Below are 23,209 nucleotides of genomic sequence, written 5' to 3'. Positions count from 1 at the left end.
ACACGTTTGATGAGTGAGTGAGCAGTTCAAGAGGCTTCCGACTGGATCTGTGAAACCCCTCACATTACCACACCATCTGAGTCCAACACGCACTGCACCAGTTCCCCAAAATAAGTATATTTTAGTTATCTGTATCCAAACTCAGGTGTCACATGGGTAGATCCTGAAAATTGCATGGTTAGAGTAGGGTTAAGGTTACGCCATTAAAAATAACAGTGGAAAGCGTATATTTAGTTTGACCACCAGTCTATCAGCCAATACATATCTCCTTCCCACCCCACTGAAATAAGACAGACAACGTTCAAACATCCACAACTTGAATGAAAACAGGTGTCAGCTTGTTGAGAGAAGCTTCAATTTATTCACTGAAACTCAAAAACAGTGTGCACCCATGGGACAGACACTCATTAAAACAATGAGAAAACAAGGATTGTACAAATCACAGTTTGTCTAATGCAGACATGCACATGCACACACGCACACACGGCGTATGTCTGAAAATCAGAGCTTTGGGAGCTGACATGTTGTCTTCAGGGGATTAATGTAATGACTGAATAAATTATGAAGGGGTTCATTAAAATCACAAACAGTATGACATCACACAGGTGAAATCAAAGTGCATGAACCAGACATCACAGAGTTCACTGGACATCCCACCACAGACGGCTTTGTGAGTAAATGCGCAGACACCTCATTCACTGAATCGCATTAAATTAGAAAAGTAGCAGAAGCAGACACACACAGAAACATGTAAACTGTTCTCCCATCTCAAATTTAAAGGCTAAAAAAAGCAAGGGAATCAATAAAAAAGAAATGGGACCTGACCCCACCTTCCACCCTCCCCCACCCCTACACCTGAATAAAAGACTGCTGTAAGAAAGGCCAGAGTCCAGTTGCTCATTTGAAGCTGTAGAGGGGAGCACGCAGAGGGTCCTTTCCTCTACAACTCATCCTTCTGTTTGACCTCGCCGTCCCCTTCTGTCCCAGCGTCCTCGTCCGTCTCCTCATCATGCTCGCCCTCTTCCTCTGCCACCTCCTCCTCATCTTCCTCACCTTCAGTGTCCCTCTTACTCTTCTCCTCCTCCACCTCCCTCAGTTTCCTCTCCATGTCCTCCTGCTCTTCCTTCATCTTCTTCTCTGGTCCCTGAGGCACAAACAATACATGTTGTTTCAATGTGTTCAACTGGCGTATGGTGGTTAAGTTGACCATACTTAATATTATTGGATGGGTGTTCTCAAAATGTAATGTCATGACCCCTTTGATTGACGTCACACTGTAGACACAGTGCAGTTGACAATTCTGATTTCTAACTTGGATTCAACATGATCTATCCAATCAGACCAGCAGCATCAATGTCTGAGAACATATACACTCAATTTAGCCTTGAGCGCCTGTTTAAACCGCTGTTCATCAGTGGATGTGGATGATCAGTGAAGGACCAGCATATTAAACCCACTATAGTGATCAGAGGCTGAGTACGGTAACAGTGACAGAAGCGCTAGAAGCATGACAAAGTACTACCAGAGGGAACACAACGTGTAGCGTTATGTTTCACTTTTAATCACCGAGTTTGGTCTGTGCTCCAGTTTAAAACAGACGGTAATGATACGCATCATATCCTGGTTGTTGACTATTATTTCTGTTGATGTGGACAAATGATCACTAGTAGGACCAGCATGCTAGTAGCAGAACAACACAGCAGCTTCTACTTTCAGCAAACCAATCTGGGTTAAAGTTCACAACATGACGTCACACAAACGACCATGGAATGACACTCCCACACCGCCGCACAACCCTGCAGCTAAACGCTGCAACACTGGATTCTGTCTGAATGCAGCCTTAATCAGTTCTGCGAGCTAGCTCATATACGGGACCAGCTCTAAAAGGATTCAGTTTGGGGTTTCAGTGAGCGTTCAACAAGACAGATCAGTTACATGACTGTTGGCAGTCTTCCTAATTAGGTACTTTCACAGTCTCATACTTGATTAATTTTAACACAAACTGGACCTTTTTCAAGCTGAAAAGTATCTTTTGACTTGACAAACATCATACCTGTTATTCATGGCACAATTCAAAAGGGGTCAAAAAATTCTTCTTTTTTCAGCTATTTCCAACTTACACATTTTTCTGAAATCATATCTCATAGTGGTCCACCGGAAGAGAAGGGCGACATTCGGTTGCCATGCCACGCACAACAGAGTGGAAGGAAACCGTTTCTATGGTGCAGACACACTGCAAGCTACCTGACTGGGGACATATCACACTCATTCCTTGTCCACGGGAAGCAGCTGATTTGCAGCACAAGGCATGCTGGGATATGGCAGCAGATTAAGGCAGCTCATCCAACTGCAGCACTGATGACTTTCTGGATTGGTGGATTCAGTCAAATGAGGAGTTATCTAGAATATACCGTCTCTTTTATAGAAACAGGAATATGGTGGCAGCTGGCTGGAACTGAACACACCTTCTCTCCCCTCTCTATTGGCTACACTGTGTTTTCTGTCTATGTTTGAATACAAACAGAAGAAGAAAGCAACGTCAGCCGTCTTTGACTTGAGTGATGACATCATTCTGATCTCCACAACAGCTGGCCATGTGTGGTTTGTGTGCCGACATGTTCAATGGGTCCAGTGTGGATAGAGTGTGTCTGATGCGATGCAGTGGTCGCTCTGCTCTGAGTACTTCTGATGAGTCTCATTAGTTCTGATATTTAAAAAACTAAATAAAATAAACTCATGAATTAAAACAAAATCAATAGATGAATTGGTGGTGAAAACATTGTTTGTTTTTTCTTCGTCTCATATACAAATCACAGTGCAGTACATGGTATGCTCTACAGACAGAGTACAGGCCTACCTTAGTTGCTCCCCAGGTTTGCATCCCAAACTCCTCTGCTTCTTTGACATCATCAGTGATCAGGAAGTTATCAAAGATGGTGCCAGATTTGACCTGAAAGACACCAAACACAGGAACAGTGTTTATTCAGGGATTCCAAATAAATGACTATTTTCATCTTGTTTCAGCTCAGCTGTATCCTGAATTTTTACCACACATGAAAGTAGTCTGTACGTATACGAAGGCGCTCAGTAAGTAGTCGTGGTTACCTGCCACAGATCCAGGCCCAGCACTCCAATGTTATCAAACTTGTACATGGTGGCGTCATGAGTGTACTCTGGGTTGTCGATCTCGGGGTGAACCCAGGCTCCCTTGTAGCCAGGGTTGTCAATCTGTTTGGGTTTCCACTCACCCTGCAGAGACACAATGAGAGGGCTGAGGACTAGTGATTGGATGTGACAGAAGGATGACCTTCACAATACTAACCAAACAATTCAATTCAATCCAATCCAAACATTCCTTCTCACAAACACCACTGATCAGTCATTTTACGTAGAAATGTCCTCACCTTATACTCTGAGTTGCTGATCATCGGAGGTTCCCACTCTCCGTCCATGTCCTCATCCCAGTCATCAGGCTTCTTGGCATCAGGGTCAGGGATGGTCTCTGGCTTGTCCCAGTCCTGCAGAGAACAGCACTGGAGTTATCACTAAAGTTAGGATATGATGCACATCATTAAAACAGCAATGTGACCTTAACAGGGTACATGGATAAATTCATGAGCTGGATTTGATTGCTGATTATTTGACACAAGCCTGGATATTGCAGTCCTTCAAAACAGGTTTAAAACTTAAGGCCTTTTCACACCGCGGACGTAATGAATTAACGACACGAAATTGCGAAATATTCGCCGCCGAATATATATATATATTACATTATATTTATTATATTGTGGAGACGTAAATTATAAAGATGAGACAGGAGAGGGGGGTGAGTCGATCTTACGCTCCACAACAATTGACACAAACAACTCTGGTAACTAAGCAACCATACCGGCATATCCCATAAATCCTTGCTCTTAAAAGGTATATGGATCCATTAGCCCTACATCTATGCTCTGGTGAACATCTCTCCTAGATTCCCTATTGTGGGTCACCACAGTATTATATTAATTTGCTATATTCTGATTGGCCTGTGTAAAATGTTGGTGTTACAGCCTGTCATTTTTCACATCCTTATCTTGTCTGTCAATCAATCTATTTGACAGTCTGCCCACTACTGCCATCTATTGTATTAACTCCCATACTGCCAGTCAGAGCCCTGCAGTATGTGAGGTATTTTGTTTAAATTTTATATCTGCTTCTTTTTGTCTCAGCACCAGCCTTTTTTAGTTTGGATACATGTGCATTCCTATATCTATATCTATATCATATCTATATATCGATATCATATCTATATCTATATATCTATCTATATCTATCTCTCTATCTCTCTATCTCTCGATAGATAGATAGATAGATAGATAGACAGATAGATAGATAGATAGATATAAAAATAATTGTATCAAAAAAAATTACTGCCAGTAATGTGTATTCAAATTTTACTCCTCTCCCACCCTCCCCAGATTTCTCAGCACAGGGGAGTCCTTTACAACGATAGCCTCCAGTTTCCGGCTTGGAGTGTCAACCGTGGCTGGCATTGTGAAAGACACATGTGATGTCATCTGGGCACAACTGAAGGAAACCCACATGCCGGTTCCAAATGAGGAGCTCTGGAAGAGCACGGCCAAGAAGTTCCAGGAAAGGTGGAATTTCCCAAACTGCATTGGTGCACTTGATGGGAAACATGTTATAATACAGGCACCAGCAAATTCAGGTTCACAGTACTACAATTACAAAGGTACCTTCTCTGTTGTCCTCCTTGCGCTGGTGGATGCCAGTTACAGGTTTTTGCCTGTCGATGTGGGAGGATTTGGTAGCAACAGTGACGGTGGCATCTTTGCCAACTCCTGTCTGGGGCAGGCCCTTCAAGATGGGAACTTAAATGTATCAGCACCATGCCCACTCCCCTCAGCACCCGAGTTGGGGCAGGTGCCATTTGTGATTGTAGCAGATGAGGCTTCCCCGATGAAGACCTTTCTCCTCCGCCCTTATCCTGGGAGACGTCTGCCAGAAGATCGCAGGGTGTTCAATTACCGCCTCTCCAGAGCCCGGCGCATCGTTGAAAATGCCTTTGGCATTCTCAGCCAGTGTTGGAGAGTGTACGCCAGCTGCAAGTCTCTCCTGACACTGCAGACAGCATCATCAAAGCCACCTGCATCCTCACAGACTACCTCCGTGGTGCTGATGGAACCCAGAGTGCTGATGTTGATGACGGTTCAGGTGCTGTGGATGGCAGTGGCCTTGGTGCCATCAGGAGTCTCCGAGGCAACAGAGCATCAGCTGAAGACCTGAGGGTGCGGGATACATTCCGCCAGTATTTCACCTCACCTGCTGGCCAAGTCCCGTGGCAGTATGGCCATGTGCACCGTGGACTCACTTGACTTTTCCACTGTGCTGAATTTTCTGGTTGCTAGAATATCTTTGTAAATATAATTTAGGTTGTAAATATTCATAATTTGTAATGATTTCCATGTGCAACTGTTCTTATTAATTTTAAACTTCAGTGTTATGAATTTTCTGTGTTAACTTTATACTTACTGCTTCAAATAAATAGTTATTTATTTACACAATTCATTCATTCATTCATTCATTCATTTTCTATACCGCTTATCCTGCACTAGGGTCATGGGTAAGCTGGACCCTATCTCAGCTGACTTCGGGCGAGAGGCGGGGTACACCCTGGACAGGTTGCCAGTCTATCGCAGGGCTAATATTTACACAATGTCTTGTTAAAATAACGTTCTTATTAAGTATCATATCTAGGATTTTTTTCTTTTTTCTTTTTCAATTCTTTTTTTATTGTGATTTTGGTTCACATGTTCATTTACATATCACTTCACCAATCTCATCCATTCATCTGTATATTACATCTGAATAGCTCAGTAATACAGCCACGATTCAATTGACAATACAGATAGGGATGATTGGTCCTCCCTCAATCACACAAAGGGTGAGAAATTAAGAACGTAACTCCTTAGTCTTAGAACAAGAATGCTGGGGTGCCCTTCTGTTATATTAGAGGAAAAAAAAAAAAAAAAAAATTTAAATACTGATGCATAAGGGTTGACACAGAAAAACATAGATGACAAAAGGAAATGGATATAAGACCTGGTACTAGACAAACGATGGACGAACCGGAGTGACATAACTAATCCATCTTTTCCATCTTTTCAAAAACAGACCCTGTTTTAACCTTATAGCAAAAGTAATTCTTTCCATTTTAAAAATGTTATAAATGATGTCAAACCACTCGTCCACCATAGGTTTTTCTAGTATTAGCCACTTCCTTGTTATAGCTTTTCTAGAAGCAGCACTTAAAATCTGAAATAAGTATTTGTCATTAGAGGAGACATTTTCTGATGGTAAGACTCCTAAATATAATGATACAAACTCAAAAGTAATGTCTGTCTGGAATACTTTTTGCAAAATGTTGTAGACCTCCTGCCAGAAAGGCAACAATATTGAACAAGACCAAAATATGTGAAAAAGATTTGCCTTGAGGCATCCACATTGTCTCCAACATATAGATGAAGTGGAATAGTGTCTTTTTTGAGCTGGAGTGATAAAAAATCTAATAAGGGTTTTCCAACAAAACTCTCTCCATAGTGTTGAATTTGAAGTTTTCCATTGTATCTCACATAAATATTCCCAATCTTCTTCATTTAAAACTAGATTTCCTTTCCTCTCCCATTTCTGTTTTACATGCAATGAGCTACCCTTCGTTTGTTTCTAAACCCCTATAGAGTCTTGAGATGGTTTTGTGGCCTGGGCCTGAAACATATGCATCCATAAATACTTTTAGTAGAATACTATCCCATTGCTCTTGTTTAATCTCTTTCCTTAATTGTTCAACATGGTGACGAACCTGTAAGAATCTGAAGAAGTCATCATTATTTAGACCAAATTGTCTCTTTAGGTTTTGAAAACTATTCACTGACCCCTTATACAAAAAAGTACAATATGCTGTAAGTCCATGAGCTTTCCAGGCCTTGAATCTTACATCCAAATTTTTAGGCATGAAATTTTGGATCAAATGCACACCATCTCAGTATTTTTATCGCCTCTTTCAAGTTCTTTTTAGTTATTACCCAATTCCACAGTTTAAGTGGTAAACCAATCCAGGGGTTTCCCAGATCAGTTAACTTATTCATCAAACCCTTATCCCCTATTGCCGCTTGAATTGGGAACTCTGCTGTTATGTCCCCCTCTAACTCCTTCCATCTAGCACTATATTCTGGATTGCACCAACACACTAACGGTCTCAACTGAGCTGCAATGTAATAATCTTTTAAACATGGGAGCGCAACCCCCCCCTTATTTTTTGCCAACTGTAAATTCTGATATTTGATTCTTGGTCGACGCCCCTGCCAAATGTACCTGGAGATGAGTTTATCCCACTCCTGGAACTGTTGATCAGGTATGTCTAGTGGAAGGGACTGAAAGAGATACAATAACCTCGGCAGGATTACCATTTTAACAGATTCAATACAGGAACCAAAATTATGAAATGGTATTAAATCCCATCTCCTAATGTCCTCCCTGATTTTGTTGTTCGGGGGGAGAACATTCAGTGAGAACAGTTTTGACAAATCTGCTGGTATATTCACCCCCAGATACCTCATGGATTCAGCTTCCCATCTCAAATTATATCTTTTTTTCACATTTTCTGAGGGACTGTAATTGAAACTGAGAATTTGTGTTTTTGAAACATTTAACTTATATCCAGAAAAAGATCCATAATGATCTAAAAGTGAAAACAAATGTATTTGAGATTGCTCTGGACTGGATAACTGTATCAGTATGTCATCCGCAAATAAGGAAATCTTTTGTTCTCCTCCTTTCATATGTATTCCTTTAATGTTCTTATTTTGTATAATCCATTGACTCAGGGGTTCGATAAAAAAAAAAATCGCAAATAAAAGGGGGCTAATTGGACAACCCTGCCTTGTTCCACGTTCCAGTGAAAAGGGGTTCGAAACTACACCATTAATTTTAAGTCTGGCCCTCGGGTTATCATAAAGAGCTTCTATTGTCTTAATAAAGGAGTTGTGAAAACCAAACTCATCTAGGACTCTAAACAAAAAAGACCAATTTTCACAATCAAACGCCTTTTCTGCGTCTAGTCCTACTAATACTGCTTCTAAATCCTGTTCTATTATATGACTTATTACATGTAGAGTCCGTCTGATATTATCTTGGGTTTGTCTGTGACGAATAAAACCCGTCTGGTCAAGGCTAATGATTTGTGGTAGCAGTCCTTCGTTTGGCCAGTATATGTGTAAAGATCTTGTAGTCCTGATTTAACACGCTAACCGGTCTATAGTTACCGCATTCAGATCTATCCTTCCCCTCTTTTGGAATAAGTGAAATTACTGCTTCCCTCCACGAGGGGGGTATTATATTCCTTTTAAGGACCCAATTAAAGGTGGACTGCAACATAGGGATCAACGAGTCCCCCACCACCCTATACCACTCTGAAGGAAACCCGTCGGGGCCAGGGGATTTCCCTGATTTAAGATGGGCTATGGCTGCTCTTATTTCTTTCTCTGTAATTTCTTCTGCAAGTTGGTTACTCTGCTCACACGTCAATTTAGGAAGATTAATTTTCTCAAAAAATTCTTCCATTTTCCCTCTATAAACATGGGGTTGAGAGTATAATCTTTGAAAATATGTTTCAAAGCTATTCTGTACCTCTTCCAATTTATAGTGTATTAAATTAGTCATCTGGTTTTTAATTTTATGGATCGAATTCTCTGCCTGTTGCTTTTTCAGCTTATAAGATAACAATTTACTGGCTTTCCCAAAAGTTAATATTTACAAAACAGAAGTATTATGAAGGCATAATACTTCTGTTTTGTAAATATTAACTTTTTTTGTATATCTCTTGTATAAATCTCGTCTATTTCATTCTTTTTCTTCTTAAGTGCTTCTTTAATTTTCTTGTCATTTGTGTCTTTATGTTTTTGTTCCAACTGTTCCAATTCTGTTTGGAGCTGGTTTAGCTCTTTTAGCCTATCTCTTTTTAAGTGGGAACTGTATCTAATTATCTTACCCCTGAGCACTGCTTTACATGCGTCCCACAAAATCGAAGGTGTAACCTCACCATTGTCATTCTGTTCCAAAAAGTCGGTAATATCCTTCTTAATTTGGTCCTTCATATGATTCAATATATGCATGTTTAATCTCCATAAGGTGTTTCTCTGGGATTGTTCGAGATTTAGTTTTAAATACAGAGGGCTATGGTCCGAGAGGTCCATAATCCCTATGCTGCAATCACCAACCCTGTGTAAATCTTTACCAAAGGTTAAGAAGTAGTCAATCCTTGAATACAACAAGTTAGGATTAGAAAAATATGTATAGTCTCTCTTTAAGGGATTTAATTCTCTCCACACATCTACTAAACCAATATCCTTTATTGCCGAATTGATCCTTTTGTTAAGGTGACTGGGCTGAGCTACCTGTATTTTTGATGATTCAAGTTTAGGGCATAATCTAATATTGAGATCCCCCCCACAAATTAATAAACCTTGAGATTCCGTTATAATTAATTCAAATATTTGACTAAAGAAACTCCAATCAGAATTAGGGGGAGCATATATATTCAATAAGGATATCAATGAGCCATTTAAGTTCCCTCTCAAAAACATATATCATCCTTCTGTGTCCTTCTTTTCAAATAGGGGCTCAAAACAAATTTTACTGGAAATTAATATTGCCACCCCCCTCCTATGCCCATTTGCATATGATGATGAGAACTGATACTTAAAGCCCATTCTTTTTAATTTAGCATGCTCCGTGTCTGAAAGATGGGTTTCTTGCAAAAACGCCACCTCAACTTTGTCTCTTTTTAGTTTTGTCAAAATCTTACTTCTTTTAATAGGGTTGACTAGACCATTCACATTATAAGTTGCTATTTTAGTTGCTTGCATTTAGTGTCCAGTATTGAGAAGAAATAAAAAAGGAAAACCCTCTCGCACCCACACAAATAATAGCCATTAACTGAATAACTGAATGTATGTACTGTTTGCGCACAAACACAGTAAGACATGAAAAAAAAAAAAACTTCCAATAGTGAGGTCTTCATCTCGACCCTTGTTAGGCCCTGATGACAAGAGGGCCTTGAGGGGAATCCTCCCTCACCAGCCGGTGTGGGAGGGCCCTCAGCCATTTGCAGTTTTATTCTAGTGTCCGTCCGGCTGTCTGACAAAGGAAAACAAAACTCCCGACGTCACAGTATGTTCTTAGTTATAGCCTGTAAAATGTTCCTGTAATGTACAGTACTTGTTCGCAGTCTGTTCTTACTGACAGCTGGTTCACCCGGACTCTCCTCTTTAGAATAAAAACTCAACCCTTCTCCTCCGGGAATTTCAACGACCCGTGGGTCACAGATGTTTTATAATCATGCTGGATCCTGGCGCCTAAACACCTGTAGTTTTTCCACGTAACTCCTCTCTTTGCCTGCTCTCTCCCGGTTCCCCGATCTCCTGCTCGTTCGCCATGTGAACTTCTGAATCTGCTCCAGCAGAGATTCCGGGTGTTTAATAACCGACACGGAGAACCCCCTCTTCGCCATGTCCCCGGTCGCCTCCTCCGCTGATCCATACAGCACTGTCCCCCGGGTAGAACACTCTCAACCGGGCCGGGAACGGAGTTTGAAATCTGATTTTCTTCTCCTTCAGTACTGATTTCGTTTCGGCATATTCCTTTCGCTTTTTCAACACATCAGGCGCGTAGTCGTGATCCAGATTAACACTTTTTCCGTGAAGTTGAAATCCCCGCTTTTGCCAGGCCAGCTTCAGTAACTCCTCTTTCATCCTGTAGCTTGACAATTTAGTCACGATGGACCTCGGTGGAGCTCCGGATGGCGGCGTCGGTGTCAGAGCGCGATGAGCTCTCTCTACTCGGAGCTCGAAGGAGTTCTGGAGCCCCAGGCCCTCCCGCAGCAAACGCTCGACATAACCCACCATCGATGGAGAGTCCTCCTCCGCGCCCTCTTTAACTCTGTGGATTCTGACGTTCTCTCTTCTGGAGCGACCCCCGAGATCGGTCAGCTTTGCATCCAGGTGTATCTGCAGTTTCAGCAGCTCCGTAACCGCGTCTTCCGTCACTTGTATTCGAGTTTCGGCCGTGTCGATCCTCTTTTCTGCCTCCTCCATTCTAGTATTAGTTTTGTTTATTTCTTCACGGATCTCTTTCAGCTGCTGACTGTTGTCCTTCCTAAACTCCCTTAGTTCTTTCAGTATAAGGCCCAGACCTGCTTCTTCCGTCTGCTCCTGGTCGTGGTCCGGGTCCGTGTCCTCCATTTCGTTGCTAGCTTGGAGCTCCTGGCTAACTTCGTCTCTCTCAATTAACGTTAACTCCGACTGCATGAACTTTTTCAGCTGATATTTAGGCATTCTCGAAGCCCACACTTATAAATTCAACTGTTCTCACGTTTCTTAAATGTATTCGAGTTGTTGTGGGTAATTTTTACTTTGAAATGTCGGGAGCAACTTTCCTATGCTGCCATCGCCTAGCTCGTCAAACCGGAAGTCTCCATATCTAGGATTTAAAGGTGTTGACAAGGAAAGATATACAGGGAGAAAAGGCTACTTCACCAGATGAAAGGAAATCTTTATTTTTGATGCACAACTATCCACCAGGAACAATGGTAAGATCAATCACAGCTGTGTGAATTGAGAGTGTTCTGGCTCTGAATATCCAAATTCTGCTTGAAAGTCAAGCTCTTGCATTTTCATTTTCAGCCATGATTGCTTAGCCAGAGACAGCCTTCTCATGGCCGGAGCAAGACTCATGAGAAAATGGTGAATGTCATCTCTTTCCTCACGCTCTTTAGCACGCTGCTGCTCCCTTTCTTCTTTTCTTTCCAGATATTCTTGGAGTAAATCCCTGCTCCTCCTTTTAGGTGCCCTTGCAGCAGAAGCAGCAGTAGCAGCCTCTCCCTTACTCTCCTCTGACTCTTGCCCTGTCTCCTCCATCTCCTCATCCTGCTGTGGGAGGTCCAGATTGCTGTGCACCCTGTCCAAACATATGATAAGTGTCCTCCTGTCCTGTGTCAGCTGAATGAAGTCCAAAGGAGGACTGTGTACCCTCCATCCAAACCTGTATTCTGTATTAACTTGTGTGATAACTACATAAATGAATAAACATGTTTTTAATTTTTTGTGTGAAAAAACAAACAAGTAAACAAAAAGGAAAACTCACTTATGTCTTGAAATCGGCAATTGATAGAGAAAGTAAATCAAAACTTATTTTTCATTGCTGTGTTTTAGCTTAATTATCTGATATGCTGAGGCATATCAGGCTGAAAATGACTGCATTGTGCAAAAGCAGTGAAGAATATAATCAATTCAATAGTTATAACGTGTGTGTATGTAGCCTACTGAGGTGGACAGTGTCTTACAATACCAACAAAACAGTGTAAACTACATTGCATAATTGTTGAATCTAGTTATCACACAAGTTGAGAACAGCTTTGGACAGAGGGCACATTACATTAGTGCACAGTCAGTTCCAAATTACACAACTCAATTTTAATGTACAATGATGTACAGTACATCATTTACCATTTTGATACAAATGAAAAATAATGTGTACTAATTAACAGACCATAGGAGAAAGACTATTTGAAAAAAATCTAACTACCTGTAGACACCCTGCTTGACCATTAACTACAGGTAAACTAAATACCATTGCTAATGTTACCTTCTGAAAGCTGGGGATGTGTCCAGGAAAGACATTACATCCATGTATTTCCACTTCTTCTTTGCTTTCCCTGCCTGCCCAGTCCTTGTCTCTTTTTCTTCTCTCTTCTTCCTCACATACGTGTCCCTCAGGTTTTTCCAGTCTCTTTGCATCCTCAACTAAAATCATAAAAGGTACGACATTAAAATTATCATTGTGTGTTTCTTTACCTCCCGTCGAGAACCTACTCCTTGATTATCCCTCACATATACACCGGTTTGTTTACGTTAGCAAAACCGGCATTGTTGTGCCGCTGCCGTCTTGTTACCAACTCTACTACATCTAACAACAGCTCACTGTCTTGATAGCCAAGATGTTCGGCGATGCTTTGCCACACATTATCCTTCAATTCGTTATCATTGTAATTTTTGTGTCCCTTGTCAAATAACACAGGGTGATGAGAGACGCAGGTTATCAGTAGATCCGCCATTGTTGTCACAGTGTTGTGACGTCGGGGTTGTGACATACCTCCTTTTCACGCTACATGATTGGTTGATGCGTTTAGTCGCCGGGCGAAAGCTCAGAAAAATCGACCTTGCTGCGAAAAAAAATTATGTCACATTTTCGCCGTGACACATTCACGGTCGGTGTGAAAGGACTCGTGATGAAAACCCTGGGTTAAAAAAAAAAATATTGACACGCGAATTATTCGCACGAAAAATACGTCTCCCCGGTGTGAAAGGGCCTTTACATGTAGAAATGCTGTCAGGCGAGCTGTGCTGACATGTGGTTTAATGCTTCATGGTGTCTGCAATAGGATTGTGTTTGTGCTGTGAAATGCTTTAACAACTATGGCTAAAATTGTGTGTGTGTGTGTGTGTGTGTGTGTGTGTGTGTGTGTGTGTGTGTGTGTACTGTCCATAGCACTGAACCCGAGCACAGGAGATCAACTGATAGACAAACAGACCATGCAAGTTAGTTTGGTTTCTTAGTCTGCTGCTTTACCTGGTCATAAATAAAAGTTTACATTTCTCCACACAGCCATCCACTACAGAGAGAAGGGAGATGACAGGAAAGTGAAGGGACATTTAATGAGAGAGAGAGAGTCATGGGTCTCTCTCGTTAACCATGACACGTGAAGTCAAAGTGATGTTGTACCTCAGGCTTTGTGTCGCTGGGATCGTCGATCTTGGCTCTGTCGTCCCAGTCACTGGGTTTCTTAGCCTGTGGGTCCTTGATCTTCTTCTGGGGCAGCAAGTCCCAGTCATCCTCCAGGGAGCCGGACTCCACCTTCTCATTGTTGATCCTTACCTCATATGTCTGGTCTGCATTCAGAATGAGTGTGTACATGTTGGTCAGCTCATCATCCTGCACAGAGGGGATACGAGCAATTTAGAGTGGGACAGAATATTTAAATTCATCTTCACACAAGTCAGAAGTCCACATTATTCAACAGGTTTACACAGTAGCTACCTTGCACTTGATGTCTTTCTTGATGAGGTGGTTCTGGCCCTCGTAGTTGAAGATCACATGAGCCTTCTTTGTGCTGTATCCACAGATATCAGGCCCTGGAGACAAATGTCATATTATCTAACATTACAGATGACTCACAGTATTGACGGCATCTGAAATAGCTGAATGTAAAAATGACTAGAATATGAATGAATAGATCGAACTTCCTTCAGCGCCTCAGACAAGCATGACTCACCAAACATGATGTAATACTGAGAGTCTCCATGCATGTTGTTCTGGTCGAGGTCAGAGGGGAAGATCTTGACATAGCCGCCTCCGCAGTCAATCTTCTGCTCATGCTTGACGGTGAACTGGACGACCAGGGGCTTTCCCTCGTTGCTAAAGGGCTCAAAGCGGGCCGAGATGGCATAAAAGCGTGCGTCCTGGCTGGTCTGGATACCTGGTAATAGTGCAGATGAGATTGTGTCCTGTTGTTATTTATTCATACATTAATTTATGTTCAGTCAAATTACCACAGAGTAAAGCTGGGTTTAGGGAGTCCTGGATATAATCTGATCACATACTGTACAGGACAGTTCCTTGTGTTTGTAGTGGGTCGACTGAGAGCAGCTCATATACACAAACCTGTTTTACCTACATTCGCATGATAAGACACCATCTGCAAGTATTGGAGATATGCAAATCAGCCATTTCAGAAAATCCAGTTCTATCAGCTGTCTCAGTGACAGAATAAAAAATACCTTTATCAGCCTCAGCGTCCCCGTAGAACTTTCCAGCACTCAGTTTCCACTGACCGTAGTCTGATTTGTGCTTTGACTCGACCCATCGGCTCATCCATCCATCTGCAACACAGCAAACCATCTCAACTGGTTACTGACACTTCCCTCACTGATACAGTGAGGGAAGTGTTATCAGTGCACATATCCAGCAGTTTTTGTATCGGTGCTTTGGTTTTTTGTGTAGTTGCCAATTGAATTCATTTGAACATGTGCTACTTTAGCTCTGATGCAGTATCCTTCTGTCCTCAAAATAATACTTAAGTACGGTACATAAGTAAATTGTACTTTCATCACAGTTTAATTTTCCTGCAAATGTATATTGGTTCCAAATATTGGTCTCCTTAATGACTCATAATTGGTATCAACAAAAGAAACACAGTGGCCGATCCCTAGATATATTACCAAACTACTTAATGTGTTAATTGCATTGTTTCCTAAATGCATACAACATTTCTGTACCACATTTGCAGCATGACACAGCAATAAGAGGACTTCATGATAAAGGCAGTTTTTTGAGAACATATAAGAAAGTGCCTCAAAATTGTGGTTAAGAACAGTACTTAATAATAAATTGTACTTAGGTTTATTTCATCACTGGTCATTAGAAATTTTGACACAAAGATTTTTATTTTTACTGCAAATGAATATCAGTCCCAAATATCGGTTTTCAGTCTTCTGGATTTCTCATAATTGGTTACAGCCCTGAAAAAGCCATATCTGTTTGTAGACCCTTAGTTTGATCAGTAATCATGTGTAAAAGCAAGTATTAGTAGTTCAAGTTCAGAAAATTAAAACATTTATGTCATTTCACTATATAATGATATAAACATATATCACCATGTTATATGGATATGTGTGACATGTCCCTCTCTGTGCTTATAAAAGACAGGCAGACAGACGTGACTGCAGCTGATCTAGACTCACTGCAGCTCAGCTCAATATCAAAAGTGAAAGAAGAGTTGGACTCACACAACCAGATGTCAACTCATGAAGTGTTTGTGTTCACATTGCTCCAGACAACATCCATTTATCAGAATCACATCAGATCATTGACTTCACTGCTCCATGAACTCTAACGTTACTTCAGCCACTCTTTCTTAGCTAACAGCTCTCACTTGACTAATAGACATGAGGTGGCCTAGCCTGAGCCGATCAATGAATGCAGTGAGGCTATTTTAAAACCAACATTTCTTTAATTACCACAAATTACAGAGAAACTAGCACATGATACAGATGAGTGCCAATCATTCATACTAAGGTCGAGAGGAGACGGAATTAGCTGAACTGTACCTCCATCCATAAACTGTTCCTGAAAGTAGACGGTGGCATGAACAGTGACAGCTGTCGATGCTAAAACCAGCAGAAGCGCCGCCGGAAGCTTCATGTCGGCAGCTTGTGTCGGGAGCAGAACAGGTGAGGAGGACAGGTCTGAGGAAACCAGCTAATATAGCCACAGCAAGTGGAACCTGACAATTTCAACAGCGACGAGCCCTGCACAGATGGCCAAGGCTCATTGGACCAGCGGCCCGCCAATGGGATGAGACCACGAGTTAATTTTCGGAAACGCTCGGGTAGCATCGGACGAACATCGGAGAGGGGCGGAGGCGACAAACGGCACTGCTGTGTGTTCAGTGTACACACACACACACACACACACACACACACTTATCTATCTTTATCAACGGTGATATGTTGTGGTTTCTTTCTTGTGACAAATGTATTGTAAACCGCTTTAGACATAAGCGTCTGCTAAATGCCCTAAATGTAAATGTAATGGATATTTCTGTTTAAAAGTTGTTCATATTTTATATGTTCTGTTGTGTTATCTTTTGTTATTGAGGTTTTCACAGTTGTTGCAGTGTGCACAATAAATGTTCACATTGATGAATCAGATGTTGATTTAAAAAATATTTCACACAGAAAAAAAAAAACTCTTGGGGCTCCCTGGTACTCACACCGCTCCATAATATAACTGGCAAGAATACAAGAATTTCAATGCTCGGCCTACAATGGGAAAATGGTTGAATCTGGTGGAATAAAAATATCACTACTTTTCTTCAAAATGAAATGCTGACATTACAGAATGCATGGTTTTATACTGTAATGGCAGTGAGATTAAAACATGTGGTTTGAGTGGAAGTCAATGAGGCATTTTTGGCCACGAAGGTGTCCAGAGGGAGTATCTGACACTACATAAAAAATGCTAATGCAATCAAATCAATTTTGCTGCTAATCTTTGAACTCGTGTTTTTTTTTGAGACTATTAATAAAAGTCTGACTATTTTTTTCTGCACAACTCCCTGCCACCGGGATGTTTTATCTTCATCCATGCTATCCTGCACCTCACCTTACAACAGTACAATTCAATAATCCCACAGAGAGATATTATTAAATATTTTAACTAACCTTACTCACAGAATGCCTACACTGTATACATAGATACATTGGATCTACAATTACTTTTTGACTTACCAGCAGCAGTTTCACAGCTTCTTGCCCTTAGACAAAAAGTAACGTAACTTTTTTCTTGACTTCCGGGTATGGCGTCGAGACAAACGGCAGCATAATCAGAGTGCTCTCAGATGGTCAGGCCTTCCCCCCAGCTAAAACCAGTTGTTTATTCAATTAACTGAAAAATAATATGGAGGGGGATAAACAAAGGAGGACTAGGGGTAAAGCAATTCAAAAACAAGACAAAGACGAGAGACTAACGACCGAAACAGAAGATACCTCCATGAATGATAATGGCAAACATGCAGGTTTGGACTCACTGCAAGCTAGCATAATTGCTATACATGCTGAAATTAAGGCTGTTCGCTCCAACGTAAGGATGGAGTTAAACAACTTTGGTGATACATTTAAAACAGAGATGGAGGAAGAGCTGGGGAATTTCAGGGAAGAAGTTAATAAGAACCTGTGAAATTGTCACAGAGCTGAAAGACACAGCGGGCCAAGTGGAGGAGGTTGAACAGCGTGTGAATGACATTGAGGAATGGAGCACCGAAGCAAAGGAGGGGCTTCTCCAAACTGTACAAATTCAAGATGATATGCAGGCCAAACTGACCGATTTAGAAGCTCGTTCAAGGAGAAATAATATACGTGTGGCGAGGTTAAAAAGACCTACAATTAAAATAAGTTCTTAAAATTTATAAAATGCCGACAACGCCACCTAGGTTGAAAGAGCCTAGGACTCCAAATTAAATTAAAGCTGCAAGCAGCGATGAACGGGCCCTCGCAGTCCACGCGCATCGGGGCGTGCTGCTGTCGCTACATGCTGCTGTTGGGGCTTGTTCATGCAACAACTTCCATTGAGGAATGAAAAGCCAAGGCAGTCAAGCTGTTGTTTTGTCATTTAGCAATAAAAGCGCCCCCTATTGGGCGATTTGCACCAAATTTTTCACAAACCGTCATCAGGCCATGGAACATAATTTAAAAAACTTTAGTGTTAATGGGACTGTATTTCACCAAGATATGGAAGACTGTCTGTCTGACCACAATGTGCAGGAAATTGTTGTTTCATATTTTGGCCGTTCTTTGGACAATCACAATTGTTTTAATAAGTTTGTGTCAGGGGGGTGCACAGATGCTGTGTGCAAAGTTTGGTGCAAATCGGAGAAATTGCCTGGGAGGAGTTCGAAAAAGTAAGTTTTGCGACATTCCGGAATGTGCAAATGGAAATGTACCGCGAAAGTGGGCGTGGCCTACATCACAGAATTCAGCTGAATGCAGGGAACACGTAGGCTGTGTCCGAAGTCACCCCCTAATCACTATATAGTGCACTATATAGTGACTACGCCATTTTGTAGTGGTGTCCGAATGTATAGTGATCAGGATATAGTGCACTCATTGTATCCCACAATTCACCGCGAAATGTAGTGAACATCCGATGGTCACTAACCGAAGCAAGATATCCCATCATGCATTGCGCTGAGAGAAAAATGACGGACGGAGGCTCAGTGGTCGCGGAGCGGGAGCTGATTTACAAATGTGAGTAATGTTGATAAAAAATATATAGGGATGTGTTGAAGCTGTGGTAACAGTTTTTTAGTAATATTATGGCACAATTCACAGCTAGCGACGCTCGCTAATGTTAGCTGACTGTAAGCTAACTGTTGCTGTCTTGCTCCTGCTGGGACATGGAAGTGGTTCTCCCTCATGGATGAGGCGACAGGTGCCAGGCCATTTTTTCAGCCTCTTTCTCTTATTGCCTCAGCATGGGGAGAGAATCAGTGTCCCCTGATTCAGACAGTGACACACCAGAGCCAGGGGATCTTTGTTAATCTCATCAGGGATCCTTGTTAATAAAATGTTCTTTAAAAAACTGATTAACACCGACTGTGAACTCAGATCTATCATAACATATCAACATACCGACAATACCCTAACTCAATGGATTATCAATAACAAAAACTGATGAAAACTAATATTTACAAGGCAAATTCTAACATCAACATTTCCTTAACTAACATAAACAAATCAAAGATTATATTATTAAAGTTTTAACACGTTATAATATCATTTGAAACTTAAGAAGTACTACTAAGATGTATAACCTAACCAAAAAACTTGACTTTGTACTTCTTTCTTTTTTTAAATAGTTTTTAACAATAATCATGTTCTTGAAGAGCTCGAGGAGTGTTGTCCGGTGCAGACAGAGCAGCAGCGATGAGCCCATGCAGCTTTTCCCCACAATGCTGGTCCTGCTGAAGCTGCTCACCTCCATCATCTAGAACCCTTCCACAGGCTCTAATATGTCCCCATCCCTGATGCAGAGGTTGTGCAAGATGGGACAACAGGCAATCACCTTCACGGCAAATGCAGGGTGCACCTCCAGAGCCTTGAAGAAGACTGATCACCATCTGGTCTTCATGATGCCAAAGGCAGTTCTATGACTGAACGGGCCTTTCTGTCTCTTATTTAAATCCTTTTTAGTATTTTAAGTCTACTTGTTTTTATGTCCCCTGTACGTATTGGATGTCTGTCTACCTGCTGGTGTATTTATTGTATGTATGTTCTACCTGCTGCTGTAACAAGTACATTTCCCTGATGTGGGATAAATAAAAGTCTAAAGTCTTTTGCATGGTGCTGGTTAAACCTCCCAGCGACCACACCTCTCACAGGCTCTCTGTAGGGGGTTACAAGGGCCACTGGGTGGGACATGTAGGGGTATCCACCATCCCCAAGAATGCAGTAGCCCTCAGATGGATAAAGAGGGCTATTTTCCAGGACTCTAGAGTCATGCACTGAGCCTAGATACCCAACAAATGTGTCCAAAAAAAATACAACTTCATAAAATGAAATGTGCAATAATAATTATTTTTAATTTATTTATGTGTGTTTTTATAAGCTGTTGTTAACTTATTTATTTGTGTGTGTTTTTATGAGCTACTGGAGACCTGAATTTCCCCTAAGGGATGAATAAAGTATATCTATTTATCCATCCATCTAATCTGATTTATGAACAAAGCTGTGCCATGTCTGTTTCCACAGGATGGGGTGTAGTCTGACAATACGAGTGAATTATTGACACTAGCAATACATTAATGATTTAGATGTCTTGTATAAATGTAAAATTCTTCATCTTTATACTGACAATCTGACGATGATGGTGAGTATATTGGGGAGCTCTGAAACTTGTATGTAATTGCGAAGTAAATGGGGTCTAATTATAGCTCTTTGATCGCATGGTACAAGATAAAAGACAAAGGATGTGGCGTGATTACATATACACATACATGTATGTATATATGTATGTATATATATATGTATATATAATCGGGATGTACATTAAAATGCGTGTGTTTTGACTCAATATTAACGGTATACTTTTTAAATACGTATAGTCCACAACCGGCGTTGATGTGTGACATTTCAACTGTGCGACGGCAGTGACGTAATTAACGGCGCCTGAGTAGTGTCCGAAAGTGCTTTTTTCTTTCTGCCGATGAGCTCACTATATAGTCCACTATGTTGGACTTTCTATATAGTGAGTAGGGCGTAGGGAATGAGTGAGTGATTTCGGACACAGCCATAGATATAAGGTTTAACAATGTGCACCATGTTATGTGGGAGTTATTAGGCAAAAACGGTTTTGTGTTGATAATAGCGCCACCTGCTGGTCATTTTTGGTGTGTGAGTTACAGACGCCAGTCTATACCACCCCAATCAGTTTCATATCCATAAGTGTTATGGTGTGGGCACGGTGGCAAATATGAAATTAGACTGCCACCAGAGCGCCACCTAGTGGCGTATCGGTCAAAGCTTCAACAGATATCCTCAGGAGGGCATTGACAATAATTGTACCAAGTTTCGTGTTAATCTGAGCAACCGTTGTGAGATACAAAATAAAAGAGCGCGAAGATTTTGCACAGGGCCTGAGGGGCTCATGGGGAAGTAGTATCCTGAGTTTCATGTCATTCGGTCAAAGCAATGTGGAGATATGCAAGACTTCCTGTTTGTAACGAAATGTGCAGGGAGTTGTTATTTAATAACTTGAGTATTGTTTGGAATATCAAAATTCTTTTAATAACTTTTTGTGAGGAGGGTCCGAAGATGCTGTTTGCAAAGTTTGGTGCAAATCGGTTGAAATTGCCTGGGAGGAGTTCGAAAAAGTAGGTTTTGGAAATTTTGCGAATTTGCGGAAAAAAAACCTAGGCCGCAAATTTGCGTGGCTTATATCAGGAGATTCAACAGAATTCAGGGAACACGTGGATATATGGTTTTTGAACAATAGGGACATCGCAGGTTATCTCCTGGGGCCCTAATGAAACTGGCACCATAGCGCCACCTAGTGGCGGATCGGTAAAAGCTTCAACAGATGTCCTGAGGAGAGCATTTAGCAATGAGTGTACCAAGTTTTGTGTTAATCCGACCAACCGATGTGGAGATATAAAATACTTCAATTTAAAGAGCGCCACCTAGTGGTCATCGGGCAAGATTGTCCACAGAGCCTTAGGGGCTCATGCGGAAGTACTATCCTGAGTTTCATTTCATTCGGATGAACCAATGTGGAGATATGCAAGACTTCCTGTTTTGAAGGAAATGTGCAGGAAGTTGTTATTTAATAAGTTGAGTATTCTTTGGAATATCAAAATTCTTTTAATACATTTTGGCGGGAGGGTCCACAGATGCTGTGTGCAAAGTTTCGTGGAAATTGGTGAAATTGCCTGGGAGGAGTTCGAAAAAGTAGGTTTGCGACATTTCGCGAGCTAGCGAAAAAAAACGGTAGGCGGATATGGGCGTGGCCTATATCATGAGATTCAGAAGAATTCACTGAAGGCATGGATATATGGTTTTTGAATGTGCGACAAAGTATATGGGAGTTATTAGGCAAAACGCACTTTCCTTGATTATAGCGACACTTAGTGGTGGAAATTCACAACAACAACAGATTATAAAAATTTCCAGCAGATGTGACATATATTTCAAGTTTGGTGAGTTTTGGGGTATGTTCAGGCAGTGAAAAATGCGATCATTTGGGACAAAAAATGCTCACTACAAAAACAATAGGGTCCTTGCAGGTTCCCTGTTCATAGGTTTTATATAGCGCTTTTCTAGGTACCCAAAGACGCTTTACAAAAACACAAAACAAATGGATACAAACAGACAATACATACATACATACATACACATACAGGGACTCAAACAAAGGTAGATATACAGCAATACAAAAAAAAAGAGTAGACAGGAAAAATAAGAAAGAAAGAGGGTGGAAGATGATTTTGTCAGGTCTTGTAAGTGATGTTGAAGAGACGGGTTTTGAGATGACTTTTGAAAGACAGCAGTGAATCAGAGTTACGGATGGCCAGGGGGAGGGAGTTCCAGAGGGTAGGGGCGGCAATGGCGAAGGCTCTGTCCCCTAGGGTGCGGTATTTGGTCCTGGTGATGGGGGTGAGGGTGTTTGCATCTGCAGAGCATAGTCGATGAGGGGGAATGTGGCGATGGAGGAGATGTGTCAGGTATGAAGGGGCAAGATTGTTTAGGGCTTTATAGGTGATGAGGAGGATCTTGAAATGTATGCGTTGTTTTACGGGAAGCCAGTGAAGTTGATGGAGGATAGGCGTGATGTGTTCTCTGGAGTGGGAGCGGGTGAGCAGTTCTTCCTGACAACTCAATATCATGGTCAGTAGGGCTGTCAACGAATATTCTAAATTCGAATATATATTCGAATATTTTTAAAAAATGGAGATTCGATTGTGAAAATTAATATTCGACTGTGGAAAAAAACCACATCGGCGGCTGCTTTGCGAGTGGGCGCACTGCATGACGGGTCAGAG

At 41.4% G+C, this 23,209-nt stretch overlaps 1 protein-coding gene across 1 annotated transcript; it reads right to left on the bottom strand.

Moving 5' to 3' along the window:
* Positions 1–338: 338 nt before the first annotated feature.
* LOC311258367 (calreticulin-like) lies at positions 339–16,428 on the bottom strand. The gene is made up of 9 exons (XM_084354595.1): positions 16,224–16,428; positions 14,895–14,996; positions 14,390–14,593; positions 14,155–14,249; positions 13,840–14,049; positions 3,405–3,518; positions 3,106–3,249; positions 2,858–2,950; positions 339–1,144 (listed from the first exon to the last, which is right to left on the bottom strand). The coding sequence occupies exons 1-9, from the start codon at positions 16,315–16,317 to the stop codon at positions 941–943; spliced, it is 1,260 nt and encodes a 419-aa protein (XP_084210721.1). The 5' UTR covers positions 16,318–16,428; the 3' UTR covers positions 339–940.
* Positions 16,429–23,209: the final 6,781 nt, after the last annotated feature.

This window comes from Pagrus pagrus, assembly GCF_965226575.1.
Source record: "Pagrus pagrus genome assembly, chromosome: 6".
In the NCBI taxonomy this organism is placed as follows: Eukaryota; Metazoa; Chordata; class Actinopteri; order Spariformes; family Sparidae; genus Pagrus; species Pagrus pagrus.
This window is presented reverse-complemented; position numbering and strand designations above follow the sequence as displayed.